At 40.7% G+C, this 18,668-nt stretch overlaps 1 protein-coding gene across 2 annotated transcripts in view; it reads left to right on the forward strand.

Annotated features, from left to right (window-relative positions):
• Nucleotides 1–734: 734 nt before the first annotated feature.
• The window catches only part of shroom3 (shroom family member 3), a 79,948-nt gene continuing 62,014 nt past the window's right edge, over nucleotides 735–18,668 (forward strand). Inside the window, exon 1 of one of the 2 annotated variants that reach the window (XM_088355619.1) lies at nucleotides 735–873. In XM_088355619.1, the coding sequence (XP_088211745.1) occupies nucleotides 794–873 (80 nt within the window). In that variant the 5' untranslated portion in view covers nucleotides 735–793. Of the gene's footprint in view, nucleotides 874–6,020; nucleotides 6,151–18,668 lie in introns of those variants that run through there. The other variant, XM_088355620.1, reaches the window with a different exon arrangement.

Genomic DNA, 18,668 nt, shown 5'->3' on the forward strand with positions numbered 1-18,668 from the left:
TGGGACGCAATATGATTTCCTTTTCAGAAGGGAGCTGGCCTTTAGTAACTTAAGATCCACTTTTGAATTCTAGTCCCCCTGGCCATTAGACTGTTAAATGGTCAATCTAACATATAGTTAACTTAAATCTAAACGGCTGCTAATCTGACTTTTTGCACTACTGGCAGTTTTTTTTTTTTTTTTTATAGCTTGCCACTCCTTGCACATTGCTCTCTGCACTATTGTAATTACAGCGTTATTGTTACAGTGTTAATGTTACTGTGTACCTGACTTGTTAACCTGACTGCCCATTTTGCACATCTGGATAGCTACTCTTCTTGCACTATCGGCACTATGGTAAAATACTATACGTAGCCAAAATACAATACAACATTATTTATATCTGTACATTCAAGGAAACTGTGGGGGTCAGATGCATCGACATTTCGTTCTGTATACACGTGTACTAGAATGACAATAAAGTAGATCTGAATCTGAATCTGAATCTGAATTCACACTCTTGATTTTATGTCTTTGCATATTTTACGATGTTCAATTCTTTATAGGACAATTTTAACCCTTGTTTGTTGGGATTCATTGTAAGCTCCTTGGACTACTATAGCTTTGGGAAATGCTTAATTGTGAGTCTCTCTTTATTACGGAAGTTGTGATACATTTGTGTCAAGTGGAAATTTGACATGCCTACCAGGTTGACCGAATATTAACGTCCTGTTTGCAGGTGGAAGAGGGCGGGAAGGCCGACATTTCGGACTGCCCACTGCAGGTTGGCGATGAGATTATCGCTATAAACGACATGGAGCTGACGGGTTATCGTCAGGAAGCCATCGCCCTGGTCAAAGGATCATATAAAACTCTACAGATAACCGTCCGCAGGTAAGACTGCCTGGATCTGTCTTAGTGTATTTGCGTTAATAAGGACAGAAAATAGTAGGAGACTAACCAACATTGTTCACCCACCATAACCATGTTTTTGTCTTGTAAAACACACAATTTAAAATCGGCGATCAGAAAGACTCCCAAAAAAAAGATAACTTGCAATGTGCCGGCCTGTGTTTGTGTTATTGTTATAATGCAGGGGTGTCAAACTCCTTTTAGCTGGAGGCCACATGCTAGAAAAAAAATCTCACGGGGGCCGGACGAGTAGGTTTAAGAATAAGAGCGAGGGAAAAAAAGAACGAAATAGATAGAGAGAGAGAGAGAGAGAGAGAGAGAGAGAAAGAGAGGAAAAGAAGAGAAAGAAAAGTACAGAAAAAGAAAGGAAAATAAATGAAGAAAGGAAGAAAGTGAGAAAGAGAGAAAGATAAAAAGAATGAGAGAAGAAAAAGTGACAGAGAGAGGAAGAGAGAGCAAAAGAGAGGATGAGAAAGAGAGACAGAAGGAAAGGTGTGTGAAAGAAGGAAAGACTAAGAGAGAGAGAAGGAGAAAAACAGAGAGAAAAAGAGAGAAAAAGTGGTTGAAAAAAAGACAAGAGAAAGAATAGGAGAGAGATAGACAAATATTTAGGGAAAGACAGGGAGAGAAAAAGAGAAAAAGGAAAGAGAGCAAAAAATAGAGAGGAATAGATAGAGAAAGACAGAGGGAGTAGAAGGGGGAAGAGAGAAACAAAGAAAAAAGAGAGAGAGAGAGAGAGAGCAAAAGTGAAATAGAGAGAGAGCATATATATATATATATATATATATATATATATATATATATATATATATATATATATATATATATATATATATATATATATAAATATATATATATATATATATATATATATATATATATATATATATATATATATATATATATATATATATATATATATATATATATATAAATAGGGCAGCACGGCGGCGCAGTGGATAGCGCGTGTGCAGGCACAATTCTAAGGTCTTGGGAACCTCCTGTGTGGGTTCAAATCCAGCTACCTGGCTTCCTGTGTGGAGTTTGTATGTTCTCCCCGTGCTTGCGTGGGTTTCCACCGGGCACTCCGGTTTCCTCCCACATTCCAAAGACATGCATTTCAGGTGGATTGGCCAGTCCAAATTGTCCCTAGTTGTGAATGAGTGAGCGAGTTGTCTGTCCCTGTGTGCCCTGCGATTGGCCGGCAACCAGTTCAGGGTGTCCACTGCCCGATGATTGCTGGGATGGGCTCCAGCACCCCCGCGACCCTACTGAGGATAAGCGGTGCAGCTAATGAGATTTTATATATATATATATATATATATATATATATATATATATATATATATATACTGTATATATATAACCGTCCAATTAAACTGACTTCCATGTTTATGGAATGTGGGAGAAATTATACTCAATATGTTTTCACATATTTTGTCTGGGTGGATAAGTGATAAGGTTATGGTTTAGTAGACACTCAAACAAGAACTTGATCTTGAAATCCATTTTTCCACTTTTTTCCGACGTTGAAGTAGGTCAACCTTTATAGCTTCTTATTGCATTATTGCTAACTTCACCTTTGGACTATTTGTCATACTTGTTCACTCGCTCCATTTTATCAATGAGGCCAATACGGATGTGGATGACAACTTCCTTTTGAGAAAGGATTGTGACCAATGTTCTCTCTAAGCTGCGTGTGTGCGCAATTGCGCACTACAGAGAGCTTTTCCGTGCACAAAAAAATCTAACCAGCTCACAAAAATGAGGGCTCGAAATTGCTAATTAAGAAGCGAATTAAGTCAAAGTTACAGTGCATGAAGGTAAAAATACACGGGTTCCCCTGATGCTGTGTTCTAAATTTGGTATTTGGAAGTCAAGGTCGAAGTAGAACGAAGTTGAGTAAAGTCAGTAGAGTTTTTCGAGAACCGGCTTCTTCGGCTCGGCTCACTTTCGGGTCCCAAATGGCTCTTCAGGTTGTTTTTGCTTCTTTATTCCTTACACAACCAAATATTATCTACAATTATGCACAAAATGACTTAAAGGAAGGGGGGGAATAGAACAAAAAAGAAAAAAATACCAAAATGAAAAAGTAGTGAAAAGCTGAGAAAAAAAACGAAACAAAAGAAGAGAAAAAGATAAAGAAAAGAGCAGGGAAAATTCAGAAAAAAGCCACAAGAAAAGAAAGAAGCAAATCAAAGGAAAAAGGGTAATACAGAACAAAAAAAACAAGAAAAAAGTAACAGCTCGGAAAAAATAAACAGAATGAGATTTTTTTCAAAAGGAATTTAAAAAAAGGAGAAAAAACAGGGAAAAAGAGGAAAAAGTTTGTGTTGCATTCAAATAATTTCCAATTATATCATGTTAATCTTGTTGCCAACATTGTACTTCCACTAAAAAATTTAATTAAATACAGTTCTGTATCGTGCAACCGACTAAATAAGCCCCCCAAAATGTTAGTATTATGCGACAAAAGAAATAAAAGAAATGAAAATCTTGCGAAAGAATTTTAAAAACAAATTACGTTTGTAGGCCCTGCAACCTTTTCAACCGTACATTAGTCAATTCATTTAAAAGTGAAAAATAATTTTGCATTGCCGGAAACTCAGCAAAATGTAACTTGATGTCAAGTTTTGGACATGTTTGATAATGGATGAGTTGCTAACCCACACTTGGGATTGTTGTTGCTCACTGTTGTTTCAAGCGTTGCTCACCGACTTTGTGTGAACGCTCAGACCTGTGGAAGATTAGAGGGAACATTGACCCTTCAGGGCTATAAATAAATCATCAAATGAAAAACAGCTACAGGAACTATTTACTATTAGCTTTTCACAAATTTAGACACAGATCATCTCAAAAACACGCAAAAAATATAAATTAAAATGAGTAAAACAAAAAGCAAAAGATTAGCAGCCTTTAAGATTGAAAGATTGATTGCACTCTGCTTCAGAGCAATCATTATCATCAAATGAGTCCAAATTTAGCACACTTCCTGTTTTTATACATACAGTACTTTCTATCTTTTTTGTCTTCCGTATTGAACTCAATTTTTACCCGCCACCTATAGAAATAAGTGTGACGTAATCAAGCTCTGCAAACGTTGTTGAGGCAGAATTTATGTCAGCACAGAGTATGTGTTAGCAGCAAGAGTCATCAGAGTGAACAACAACCCAAAAAACTTCTTTTGGTCGGCGCTGGAATCCTTCCATTGAAGCAGGGGTGTCAAACAGGTTGCTCGCGGGCCGTATCAGGCCCGCTAAGGGATTGAATCCGGCCCACGAGGCAATGCTGAGGGAAGCGCAAGAGAAAAACGAGCTGCGGGTTGGAATATGTCCACTTAATGTTGCCAAAGCCTGGTGCCTCTCACAAACGCTGTACTTGTATTTCTTTCTCTCTTTCTCTTCCTCCCTTTTTCTCTCACTCGCTATCGCTCTCTTTGACTCCCTCTTTCTCTCTTTTACTCTTTCTTTGTTTTTTCTTTCTCTTTCTGTGTCTTTTTACCTTTTTTTGCAATCCCTTACTTTTTATCTTTTCTCTCTTTCTCTCTCTCTCTCCCTCTCTCTCTCTCTCTTTCTATCTTTCTCTCTTGCTTTCCCTTCTCTCTTTCTCTCCTCTTTTTTATCTCCTCTTTCTATTTCTCTTTTGATGTATTTATTTCTCTTTCTTTCTTTCCCCCTCTCTTACTATATCTCTTTTGTTTCTCACATTCTCTCTCTCTCTTTCACTCTCTCGCTCTCTCTCTCATTTCTCTCTCTCTTTTTCTTTGTCCCGCCCTCTCTCTTTTTTTATCTCCGTCTCTTTCATTTCTTTCACTCCCTTTTTCTTTCTCTCTAATCTACTAGTCCGGCGCCCAAGAGAATGTTCGTTCTATCGTGTGGCCCTCGAGTTAAAACAGGGGTGTCAAACTCGGGGGCCACATGATAGAACAAACATTCTGTCGGGGGCCGGACTAGTGGATTCAAGAGAAAGAAAAAGAGATAAAGTAATAAGAGAAAGGGGGAAGGAAAAGGAGAGAGGGCAGGACAAAGAAAGAAAAAGAGAGAGGGAGAGAGCGTGAGAAACAAAAGATGAAAAGTTGTGAGATTAGGGGAAAATAAAGGGAGAGGAAGAAAGAAATCCAAAGAGAAATAGAAGGACAGAAGGAGAGAAAAGAGAAAAGAAAGCGCAAAGGGTATGAAGAGAGAAAGAGAAAAGGAAAAAAGGAAGTTAGCGCAAAAAAGGTTAAAAGACACAGAGAGAGAAAGAGACAAAAAGCAAAAAAGGAAGAGAAAAAGGGACACAGAGAGTGAAAGAGACAGAGTGGGAGGAAAGGGGTGGAAAAGAAGAGAGAGAGAGAGAGAGAGAGAGAGAGAGAGAGAGAGAGAGAGAGAGAGAGAGAGAGAGAGAGAGAGAGAGAGAGAGAGAGAGAGAGAGAGAGAGAGAGAGAGAGAGAGAGAAATAAATACAAGTACTGTGTCTTTGTGAGTGGCACCTGGCTTTGGCAACATCAAGTTGGGGTTTTTAAGGGTTATTGATCTATCTTCGTTATTCATTTTCCATTATCCGTTATCGGTCAGTTCATAATACGCTACAAAGCCTAGGAGCCGGGACACTTACTCTCAGCCAAAAGGCCAAGCTAAGGTCCTAGCCCTAAAGCCTTGCTGCGATCATTGCGAATGCACCGTTCCCGGAGGTACTGCAATACCGGGCCGATGCGTGGAGTGGACAGAGCAAGCTCTTATTCCCTGACACGTCTGTTGTTCCTTAGTTGACATATTTCAACCTGCAGTTTGTTTTTTTCTTGTGCTTCTCTGAGTGTTGTCTCGCGGACCGGATTCAATCCCTTAGCGTGCCTGATCTGGCCCGCGGGCCGCCTGTTTGGTACCTGTTGGTTAAAATGAGTTTGACACCTCTGCATTAAAGGAACTGGAAAAAATGGAAAAGTTGGCTTTGAACGTGCTTGAAAAGTGCTTGAATTTGGCCATGAAAAAAGTGTATTGATTTGACAGGTGCACCCTGGGTCTTTGAGTTCATCCTGCGTGGCGGTTTCCAATTCAAAAGGTGTGTTGCTCGCAGAGCAGCTGGCAAAGCATACGTCACTGGCTATACCTGTCTGCCCAACAGCCCTCTCTCCTCCATTCCGACCACACTTCCTTTATCCAACACTCAAAGAGAAAAACTCAGAGAGAGAATCAGGCGCACGTTAGCATTTGTACTTGATTTTTTTCCCCGATCTAAAAACAAAGCCTTCCGTTTTCAGAGGAGCTTCACACCAGGGTTGTAAGTGCTATTTTGATGTTAAGTGTCATGTTTGTTTATTTATTTTCTCAGACATTAAAAAACAAAAACTTAAATTTAACTTATACTTAAGTAAAAGTAAATCGATTGTGTCTTGCAAACGGCTAAAGCTGTCATTCGGTCTAATCTTTCAAAAATGTGATAAAACGTGTTACTCGTGTTTCACTTTTGCATTTTAGCCTTAAAATTCCTCATGTTTTCTTTGCTCTCTGTATGACTTGGGCTTATTTATATCTTTTGGATATGATAATAATAATAAGTATTCACATGGAAATTGTGTATTATTTAGAGGCTGCTAGTGGTAAAAAAAGGTCACACTCATTTTTTAAAATATCATTTTGTTTTGACTGATAAGCGAAAATACATGAGCTATCATATAAACGTGCATATTTTCAAATTTTTGTAGGTTAAGAAATTTGTATTTATTTTACAAAGAATGATTGTCCGCCATCTTGCAGCTACGGGTACCCCCCCAAAAAGAAAAAGCTGTCTGATTTATATTTTCCTGGCCTTTGTTCTTCTTTTTTGTCGCTTTCTTCTTTTTTTCTCCTTTTCCCTGTTATTTGTATGATCTATTTTGTCTTTCTCCTTCTTTATTCTTCCTTTTTCATGTGTCTTTCTTTTTCCACCTCTTTTTTACTTTATCTAATTTTAACCTCTGTTTTTTTATACAGTAATTTGATTTTTCAACTGGTTTTTCCTTTTCATCTAATTTTATTTATGCTCTTTTGTCTTTTTTATTCCCTTCTTCAAAAGATCTTTCCACCCCTTTTTCACATTATTTCCCCCTTTATCTTATTATCCTCTGCTTCCCTTCAATTTTTCTTTCATCTTTCTTTCTTTTTTTGTCTCCTTTCTTTTCTTTTCCTTTCTTGTATTTCTTTCTTTCTTTCTTTCTTTCTTTCTTTCTTTCTTTCTTTCTTTCTTTTTCTTCCTTCTTTTCAAAAAGCTGGACAAAAAATGAGTAGTAAAATGGTGCCTTTTGGTCAACTTGAGGCTCTGTAGTTTGTATTCTCCCTTGAACTGTATTGCACTCGGTTTTTTTTTGCAATACACAATACAGTGACATCTGGTGGTCAAATATCACAGTGTCCCCTAAAGGTAATGCATGCAAAATGAATATTTTAACCTACTTGACTCATGACAGTTGTTGGTGTGGAAATAGTTGTCATACTAATTTGAGCAGGTATTCTTTATTTGTGAAGTTTTTTGAAGTTGTGTGTGTGTGTGTCTGAGTCTGCGTGTCACCTGTATTTGCACTTTGCTGTACATTCTGCAGATGTTTTGTCATTCAATACCCCCCACACAAGCATTCTGTAGCGCACTGGTGTTATATTGCACTCGACTTGTTTTCCCCTCAGATTAAACAGAAAGGAAAAAAGAACTTCAAACAGTATATAGTGCCTACTTTGCCATAATGACGTTATTTCTTGTGTACGGTAACACGCAACAAAATACAGTATGTAATATATTGTTGCGCCAGACTTTGTACGAATCAAAATATCAGACACTGCTCAAGATATATTTGTGGTGATGTTTGTTCATCTGAAAATACTAATGAAGTCACTGGAATGTGATGAGGTTTAGCAGGTTTGACCAAGTTCATCACCATAATCTTAAACCAAACAGCTAATAGCCAATTAACTGTGAATCACCAAGCAAGGTTAAAACACATACTATTTCCCTCATTATTTGTCTAATTGGGTGTAATCGATTCAAACTTATTCAATGACCTGATATCTGTAAAAGTTCAGGATTCCAATCAGTTTTATTTGGTACTTGTGCTGGTCTGATACCAAATAGATACTTCTAAGCTGACATGTAAAATGAGTCAAAAATACTGTAAAACAAAGAGCTGTATCACATACCTGTCAACCTCCACGGCTCCATGTCCTTACAAACTGTCGGATTTTCCCTTACAAAATACAAAATAATCCTACTCCATTTTTTTTCAAACGTGTTTATTCATGTAGTTTAACATGTTATATTGTACATGTGTTTCGTGTGTTTCGTGATATCATTCTGTACATATTCTTAATAATGAAATAAAATAAAAAAATATATCACAAACAAACTACAAATATCAATTAAGAAGCCGGACTGACCAACACGGTAACAGACCCCAGCCTGCCCCCGACCAACGAGTACGGATCGACCTTCGTCGTAAGACCCGTGTCGCCACCTGGAATGTCCAGACACTCCTTCGCCCCGGAGCTGCCACCCTGCTGTCCCGAGAGCTCTGTCGCTATAACATCACCCTGGCAGGGCTCTGTGAAGTACGATGGCAAGGCAATGGTGAAACAACAGCTGGCAACCATTGCTACATCTGGAGTGGCCCCGAGAGTCGGACCGGCCTTTACGGTGTGGCTCTCGCCATTCCAAAAGCCCTCCGGAGGTCCCTCATCAGCTGGACACCAATAAGCGACAGACTGCTGTCTGCTCGCTTCCTCCACCATCACGGCAAGATGACAGTGATCGTCGCCTACGCCCCCACTGATGTCGCTGATGAGGATGCGAAGGACGCGTTCTTTGACCAACTCCACCAGGCTGTCGACCAAGCCCCACCACACGACGTCACCATCATCCTCACTGATGCCAACGCCGCTCTATCCAGCAATGATCGGCCCCCCGGTTCACCTGTCGGCACCACCTTCGTTGACAGCACAACAAACGACAATGGCAACCGCCTCCTCCTCCCCTGCCACCAAAACAACCTTTGTGTTGCTGACACCTGGTTTCCCCGGAAATGCATCCATCACTGGACGTGGTACAGCCCAGATGGCAGAACCAGGAAGGCATTGGACCACATCCTGATATCACGACGCTGGAAGTCGTTTGTAACCAACTGCCGGGTGTTCAGAGGAGCACAGCTTGGCAACACAGACCATCGTCTGCTGGTGGCCCAGCTCAAGCTAAAGCTCCGAGCCAACCAGCACAAGACTCTGCCTCGCCCCGACTCCTCCCGACTCAGCGACCCCAACATCGCCAGAGACTTCAGTTGCTCCATCCGCCGCACTCTCGATGCCCTGGCTCCTGACAAGCTGACAGACTGGGCGGCCTTCAAGGAAAGTGTCCTCCAGTCTGCTCACAATGTCCTCGGACGCCCGCGATCCTCCCTGAGAAAGCCCTGGATATCAGAGAGGACACTAAACATCATAGACCAGCGGCGTGAGGCCCGGCTCCGAGGCGACCTCACGGAGTATCGGAGACTGAACCGCCTGCGCAATGTGGCCATTGCTGAAGATAGGGAGAGGTTTTGGCAGGCAGAAGCCCAACAGCTTGAGTCCGCGGCCAACAACAACAACATGAGCCGCGTATTCAGTCTACTACGCCAAGCCCGTAGCGGCCCACACATAAAGACAGCCCTGGTAAAAGACTCAGACGGCAACCTCATCATGACAGAAGCCAACTGTCTCGCGCGCTGGAAGGAGCACTTTAGCCTCCTCTTGCAGCACAGCACCATCCCGGCTGATCCCACCCTCCTAGTGGCTGCAAACACAGCACCTCCTAGCGACGCCTGCTGCACAGACCCTGTAACACCCGAGGAAGTGAGAGCTGCTCTGAAGAAGCTGAACACAAAGAAAGCCCCCGGCATCTGTGCCATTACCGGCGAGATGCTCAAGGCCGGCGGTGATGGCATGGTGGAGTGGCTAACCTGCCTATTCAACCAGGTGTGGGAATCGGAGCAGCTGCCCACCGACTGGACCAGAGGAGTCATCATGCCCTTCTGGAAATGCAAGGGTGACAGGCTTGTCTGTGGAAATCACAGAGGTATAACCTTACTCTCCATCCCGGGCAAGGTCTTTACCAGGATCTTGCTCAGCCGTGCCCTTCCAGCAATCAGAAGCTGCCGCCGTCCCCAGCAGGCTGGCTTTATGCCCAACCGCTCCACAACGGACCACATCTCTGCCGTCCGTTTGCTGATAGAGAAGACCCGTGAATTCCGTAAAGATCGCCATCTATATATCGGATTCATTGATCTGAAGGCCGCCTTTGACACCGTCTGCCACTCTTCACTGTGGAACATCCTCCAAGCTCTCGGAGCACCACCCAAGATCATAGCCCTGTTCAAGCTACTCTACAGCAACGCAGAGAGCTGTGTCCGTATCAACGGCATTGATTCCGACTGGTTTACTATCTCCAGCGGCGTTCGTCAAGGCTGCGTGGCTGCTCCCGACCTTTTTAATTGCATCATCGACCATCTGATGTTCAGGGTTAGTGAGCGCATCCCCGGAGTGTCTTTCGGCAACTACCACCTGACTGACCTGGAGTATGCTGACGACACCATCATGCTCAGCACGTCCTACAGCCAGCTGAAAGACGCTCTGGGCATTTACAGCGAAGAGGCAGGCGGCTTGGCCTCCAAGTGAGTTGGACGAAAACCAAGTTCATGTATGTTGGTGATGGACCAGATCCACCTCCCATCCAAATTGGTAGCGACATCGTAGAACCTGTCAAGAGCTTTGTGTATCTGGGGTCCATGGTGACACACAATGGGGACCTAAAACCAGAGATTCTCCGCAGAAGAGCCCTGGCAGCATCTGCTCTGCAGTCTCTCTGGAAATCACTCTGGCGGCACCAGACCATCGCACGCAAGACGAAGCTCCGCATTTACAACCTCGCCGTACTCTCTATCCTGCTTTATGGCTCAGAAACATGGCCCCTGAACGACACCCTGGCCACAAGAATCGACGGTTTTGATAGCAGGGCTCTCAGAACCATCGAGAACATCAGGTGGCCCCAATAAAGAGCTTAGAGCCCGCACGTGCCAGCCCCGAGCATCTTCCTTGTTCGCACAACGCCGCACCCGCTGGTTTGGCCATGTCCTTCGTCTACCACCAGACCATCCGACACGAGCCATTCTCCAGTTTGACCCAAAGGCAGCAGGCTGGAGACGACCACGAGGGAAACCCCGCACTCGATGGCTCGACGTCGTTGCGGGCGACCTCCAACAACACGGAGTTGCTGTAGAGGATGCAGAACAGCTGGCACAAGACCGCCAGCATTGGAAAAACCTGGTTCATCTGGTCGGCTCAACGCACAGGGACGGGACCCCCCGACCTTCGCTGGAGCAATAATCAATCAATCAATCAATTAATAACACTTAATAACACAATTTGATAATAAAGATATTTTTGGGAGGGAAAAATTAGTTGGCATTTCTATTTTGTAAACCAAACCACAATATCAAACATTGACGCTTTATTTAACAAGGACAGAAAATACAAACCTTTGCAGCCTTGTGACTGGGAAACATGTTTTTCATAAGCCTTGTGAAGTGATCGGCAACTGTTGGAGGTATGTTGTGCTCTGCGATGAAAAGGCAAAACATCACTTCTGCAGCTGTTGAGGAGTCTTCCGGTTTAGTGCCTAATTTCAACTCCCCTGCAAAATCCTTCACCCCTCGCGTGAATGCGCATTCTGCTGCGCTTCCGACAATAGCTTTATTGTTTTAATAAGCTTATTATATAGAATACGATCGCTATTGTAGCGTCAAACGCTCGCTTTGTTTGCAATGAATAACCATACTGAGATAGAGGCTACCGCGGCGAACTCGTTTGACTTGATTGATTTACCGCTTCGTGATAGTCGGTGTATACCGGATGGTACCCATAAATGACAAATTTGCGTTTTTCCGTACAGATTTTTTTGTACGTCGTACACATCTTAAAATGCATAGAAATCGTACTTTGTACGGCAAAAACGTACAGGTTGACAGGTATGGTATCAGTTATTGTCTCCCTTTATCTACTTAATTTGGATTATTTATTCATTTTAGCATTTAAATCCAACAATAAATTAGGAAAGCACCAAATATGAAAAATGTTCTGAAACATCCATCCATCCACTTTTTGCACAGCTTATCCTCAGTAGGGTCGCAGGGGTGCTGGAGCGTATTCCAGCTATCTTCATGCAGTGGGAAGGGGACACCCTGAACTGGTTGCCAGCCAATCGCAGGGCACACAGGGACAGACAATTCACTCGCTCATTCAGACGAAACCCATGCAAGCACGGGAAGAACATGCAAACTCCACACAGGAGGTTCGATCTTATGACCTCTGAACTGTGCTGCACACGCGCTAACCACTGCGCCGCCATGCTGCCCCCCCTTCTGAAACAGTGACTCGGAAATAGATTACCTAAAATACATAAACACATATTTTGCATTGATTTGCTAAAAAAAAAAGAAGAAAAAAGAAGAAAAAAAAGAGAGAAAATAAAGAGCACAATATAAAATGAGAAATAATTAACTGCCGTGATATGAATTATTTATTGATAGTTTATTTGATTAGGGGGACATTTTGTATTTTTAGCACCACATAGTAGTAAAAAAAGCTATTTTCATAAAAATAAATAACTATCTCAATTATAAGCAAAAATGCATAAAATATCATATAATACATATGAATATATACACTGCAGGTAAAAATAAAATCTGACCTCATTGGCATGAAATTCTTCTTAATTTAAATTTTTTTTGAGGTCTCATTTCTAAGGGACAATGTGTAATATTCCGCACCTTCAGAAAAAAACAATATTGAATTAAAAATGTTTTTTTCATAACATCAGGCTCGATTAATCGGAGCTGACATGATTTTTACGGAGTCTTGCTGCTATGGGTTCCCCCAAAAAACTAAATCTTTCTCAAGGGCTGGACAAAAAAGAAAAAAGAAAAAAATAGAAAAATGCGGTGGTTTGGTCACTTTGACTCTCTGTATTGTATTCTTCTTTGTGCTTTTTACCACTTGTTTTCAGGTTCACTACACACTCAGCAAAATCTAGGGGTGCAAATATTACACAGTGTTTGTAATACACAGTGTATTACACAAGTGACGTTGAAAAACAATAATGAAATCATGTTTATTTGGATTAGAAAAACCTGACGAATGTGTTGTCTGCATTGACAGTGTTACCTGGAGCTTACTTTTTGGGCAAATTTGCATCACAACGTTGTGAGTTTGTCAATTCTCCTTTTGCTTTTTTGTTAACACCTTAACGTTCCGACAGTCTGTCGGTACTTTTTGGGCAAATTTGCATCACAACGTTGTGAGTTTGTCAATTCTCCTTTTGCTTTTTTGTTAACACCTTAACGTTCCGACAGTCTGTCGGCGGACCGTCAGACTGTTGATAAATAAAGTCGTGTCTTCACGATGTCACCATTCACTGAAAAACGTTGTGCCACATATTACTGGAGAGCGTAAACTCTTGGGATTCAATGTATGATTTCAAAATATACTCATCACAGAAACAATACGATCAGTCTGAAAGAAGATAACCGAAAACTAAAAAGCCGGTACAACTCACCCAAAGGTGCTGTGAAATTCCACTTATGAAACGATTATAAACAACCATGGTTTGGTTATATTCACGAGAGTCCAGTGAATCCAACTGTGAAAAATATTTACTCCAAAACACACAACAATGCCGACAGATAAAAAAAATCCGCCTAAAAGCATCCCTGCATCGTTTGGCGATCCTTGTTGGATTTAGTTCGTTTCGCTCCAAGAAAAAGCAGAGTTGTCATATAATTTCCAATTTGTCTGTGAGCCTCTGACCTTTTGATTGACGCCACTGTCGGCCAATTGCAAGCTTTATTTTTTACAGTCCTTAGCCGATGAAAAACCAATAAAGGCCTGTATTGAAAAAAAATAACCCGACTCCTTCAAAAAAATTTAGCCAATCGATTCAATAGTTGATTGACACGTTGGTTAGCCAATGAGATTCCTCAATTAATTCTATGCAATTTAACGGGCTGTATTCAAATCAGAGTTGAAAATAAAGGTGCATAAATGCAAATCGAAATCCCTTTTCACACGCTATTATCACTGACAAATCTGCACAATATTGGATTAACCTCTGGAAAGAGAAGTCAAACATTTACAACTCTTTCACAATATTTAAAAATTGGCAAAAGTAAAATACACGGTTCCAGAGGTTTTAGAGCGGTAAACTAGTTGTCTCCAAATGGCCACGTTTGGAAACACTTCGACATACCTTTAGAAATGTGTCAAATATACATTGTTTAGTTTTTCAGACTGTGATCAAATTTGACATGTCACCGGGTAAGCCTTAATGTATTTTCCCAGCTGTTTTCCAGCTAAGATGCCCATGCTAAACTCTTTTGCAGGCATCTAATTGCAACAAAAAAAAAGTTAGGCCAGAGTAATAACTCTAATTCTGTGTGTTTTAACTCAATTTACTCAATATCAGTAGCCATTGAAGTAATTATTTCAATTTGGGACAAAACTTCCAAAGAGATCAAAACAGTCCATATTCTCTAAATGGTTCAAGAACAGCATTCAATTTACTTCGGGTACGTCTTGGATCGGGATTTTAGGCGAATTTTACAGGAACGTTAAGGTATAGTTGATTTGTTGAATTTACGTATTATTTTGAACTGCATTACTCTGAATAGACTTCGGTTGTAAATTGGGTTTTTGGACCCAATTAATTTAAGTTGGACCCAAAACTAAGTTAGTTGAATTCACAATATTAATCATGGTGTACTAAAATTAATTTGATGTTTGCAGCATATATTCAAGGGTCATTGCTATGATGACAGTGTGATGCAAAGTATGTCTATATTGCTTTAAAGTACAGTCCGATTATTGTAACTGTCAGCATAGAGTAAAACTATCCCAGGAGAGTCTTAAAGGGATTATAAAAAACAATTTTTCAAGTAGGCACAGTATGTGTAGTGTCCTTCCCACAATCATGCAGATATGTTGCAAAATATTCTACGTGCCGCGGGATTTGAGCAATGTATTCTCAAAGTTCACAGATTTGGGTCGTATCCTGTAGAGCAGTTTACCTGCTGCCATGGACAGTGTTAGTTACCTTTTGCCTTCACCTCCTTTTAGGTAGGCAAATGTGGCTTTTCCTTTTGATTTTCGGCGCATGTCTTGCAATTGGTATATTGTCCAGATAGCTCCACGTTAGCGTCCAGGCTAGCGAAGGCTTCCGGTTTTGTTTGGTCCAGTTCAGCCCTGTTAGCAGTCAGCTAGCAAGCCAGCTTGCCGTGCTCATTGTTTTTTTTCCTGGCTGGATTCATGTTTGTTGTGGCCATTTTTCATTGTACTGCATGTTTTCGATCGGCTAGCCATTTTTTCTGCAGATCGGCCCGAGTTAGTCCTCTTTAGAATTCGTAAGGCTGCTTGGTTTGTCCAACGAAATTTGGACCAGATTTGGGGGACAAAAGTTTGGCTGTAACGCAACATGGTAACAGAGATAAAGGCTCCGCTGCAGTTTATTTCACTTCACACTAGGGATCCGTGGTCTTGATTCAACAACAACTTAAGAGTATACCTGCCTCATACCTTAAACCGGGGTCGGGGTGGATGGCTGGTGAGCCAGATATGGCTCTTTTCATGAGTACATTTAGCTCAAAGATAAAATTAGCATTTTGTTATTTTGTCTCCATAATTTCAAATCAAAATCAATGCTTTAGACGTATGGTCGCATCCAAAATATATAGGTTATCGGCTCAATTACAGTTTAGAGCCACAGTGCTGCACCAATAGACCCCGTTTTGGCTGTGTGTCTCTGTAAAATCCTTTATATGGAGGGTAATTAAACAACATATGTCCACTGTTGAGGCAATGTATGATAAAACCCACAGAACAAACTACAAACACTCAAAAATGCCAACCAAGCACCCGGAGCAATTTAATTGGGTAAGTGGTAGGGGTGGGCAGTTGTGTGCACACATAACCCTTCTCTCTATCGCCCAGCGCTCTCTGCACTGAAGAGAAACACATCCGTATGATTCTTGTTTGCAGTATGTTGTGAAATTTTTACAAAAAAACTCTGCTCGCACCTTGTTTTGAAACATATATTCATGAAAAAAATGACTACCAAAGTGAGCCTTAATGATCTTAACTGCAGGAAGTTAATTTAAGTGGTATAATTGTTGATACGGTTCACAGGCTCTGGGATTATGATTATTTCATAGAATTTATCAAATCATTTAATGTTACACAGTAAAAAAAATGTGCTGAAGAATTAGCTTTTGCCAAGACAGCATGTTTGGTGGTTTTGTTGTATTTTATCTTAAAATATATGGTGTGTCTCTATCCATCCCAAAAATAAAAAATAAACTATATATTTTGCCTTAATGGCTCTTTGGATTAAAGGGTTCCCGACCCCTGCCTTAAGCCATCTGTGTTTGGCTCCTGTTACAAATATTAACAGAATGTTAGTGTTTAAACACATAGATTATAATTGGAGCATTTAGAATTTAGGGATATTTAAATAAAATACAAAATATTATTAATCGTACATATGTGTGATTGTGTACACTTAATAATCTTGGAATGATATTGAGTACACAAGCCCTTGGGCTGTCTTCATTTTTACAGAACAGCATCCCCCGCTTGTAGAATTTCTGTTTTGAGATTTTTTTACTTGTGTCACATTAGGAGTTGGAGGTTGTTGTAGACTTAAACTCAGGAACAATGCTTGCATGTTCAGTTCATGTTATGTACAGCTGGTTGAGTTTAGCCTAAGTTTACAACTTGTACCTTGTCTGAGATCTACACTACAGTGACAGTGTGATGATAAAGTGCATCTCAAAACCGTAACCACAACCTTGCTCAGCTCACTACTGTATTTGAAAAATGGCGCTCACAGAGGATATTGGGCTCGAGGGCAGTGTTTCTTGCTCTGCAACAGAAGAAAAAGAGGTTTGGCATGGTTTGGCATTGATTGAAAGCAAGGGTGAAAACACAAGCTAAGTTTGTCTAGAATCCATTCACGGTTCATCTGAAGTGGTCTTTCATGCGGACAGGCTTCAGTACAGGGGAAGTCAGGTGAGGAGGCAACAATTGTGATCCAAGAAGCAGGCGAGGAATCGGTGTAAACCTCAGCAGTGGAGGTGATAGTCCAAGAGTTTGTCAGTCAGATTTCGTGATCCAGATGGGAGGGCAAGGGATTTGGTACACTGGAATAACAAAGGCTGAGGCAAGAGTGCTTGGGACGTAAGATAGAAGACAAGTAGCTCAGAGCCAAGTGGGCAAAGAGTTTAAATAGCAAAGAGGGAGAGTCTTGATAGGAGGGAAATAGGGACAAGCAACCTCAGCTGTGGGTAGGAAAATTAAACCCTGGAGTGAACGGATAAGGTTGTGAGAGATATGAAAGAAGAAATGGAGATAGAAAGGGAACCTACAAACATATAAGACCCTAAATGCATGAAGGTGACTAAGTTAAGTAAACTAACCATGTGGTCTTATAAGAACTCACAAACATAACATTGCATGTAAAATTTAAAACTAGTACTATCTTGAATGGGCTTTTGCTTTGTTTTAAAAGTGACTTAACTACTCTAAAATGACTTTAGTAAGTCACATTATGTCCATCCAAGTAATTAATATAAAGATGGTGCCATTCATACTGTTTTTGCTTCAAAATAAAACTTTTAACAAGTATGCAATAAAATGTCAAATAATTTGGATGTGAGTTCCTTTTTCAAGTCAATCCATAGGATTCCCTAACAATATGTATCGTACCATACGAGTCTAAACACGAAGTATGGTTTTTGAAAAACAAAATACTAAATACACGGTTCATCTGCTTTCTAGAGCACAGCTGTGATTGGTATTTTGGGGTTCTAAAATAGGGTTGGGGCTAGGGTTACAGCTAGAGTTAGGTGTAGGTGTAGGGTTATAAACTAGGGTTTGAGCTCTATATTAGTGTTGTAAATTAAATGTAGAGTCCCAAAATAGCTTTAGATCTGGAGTTACGCTTTGAAACAGGGTTAGGGCTAAGGTTACAGCTAGGGTTAGGTGTAGGGCTGGGGTTAGGAACGAGGGTTTGAGCTCCATATTAGGGTTCTAAACTAAATGTAGGTTTTCAAAATAGGTTTAGAGCTAGGGTTACGGTTTGTTACAGGGTTAGGACTGGGGTCTATGTAGGGTTAGCTGTATATTTAGGGTTAGGAGCTAGGTTTTGGACTGCAAGTTAGGGTTTTAAAACAGTTTTAAGGTTCGGAAATAAATTGGGGTAGAATTTGGGTTTCAAACTAAGGTTTAGCCTCCTTATATTTTTATAGACGCTGGATTTTTTGTTTAATGATACTGGAAAAATTGGAAAATTGGCTTTGAAAGTCCTTAAAAGGTGCTTTAGTTTAGCCAAGAAAAAGCTGTACGAGCCCTAATCCCAGCTATTTATTTGAAATATTTTGAAAGCTTGTTGATGTCTGCTGTAAAAGAATTTCTTTAGATTTAAAAAAAATGTTTTCCATTTAATTCTTAAATGGCAAATATGATAAATAACACATAATCACACCTTTGTTAGCATTTCATAGCAGTTTAAATGTATTCGTAAACAACCTCATAACGAATTACCCTAAAAAATGTCAATCTGAGACTTTGATTTTTTGACTTTGATTCACCGGGGGTTTCAGTCCTAACTGTGACCTCGCAGAGACATTTTCTTTCTTTTCAATCATGTTCGAGAACTCTCTCCCTTTTTGCCAGCTTGTCGAAATCATAGCTAAACAAACG

The sequence above is a fragment of the Urocampus carinirostris genome, chromosome 16, assembly GCF_059441175.1.
Source record: "Urocampus carinirostris isolate Australia breed hairy pipefish chromosome 16, RoL_Ucar_1.0, whole genome shotgun sequence".
In the NCBI taxonomy this organism is placed as follows: Eukaryota; Metazoa; Chordata; class Actinopteri; order Syngnathiformes; family Syngnathidae; genus Urocampus; species Urocampus carinirostris.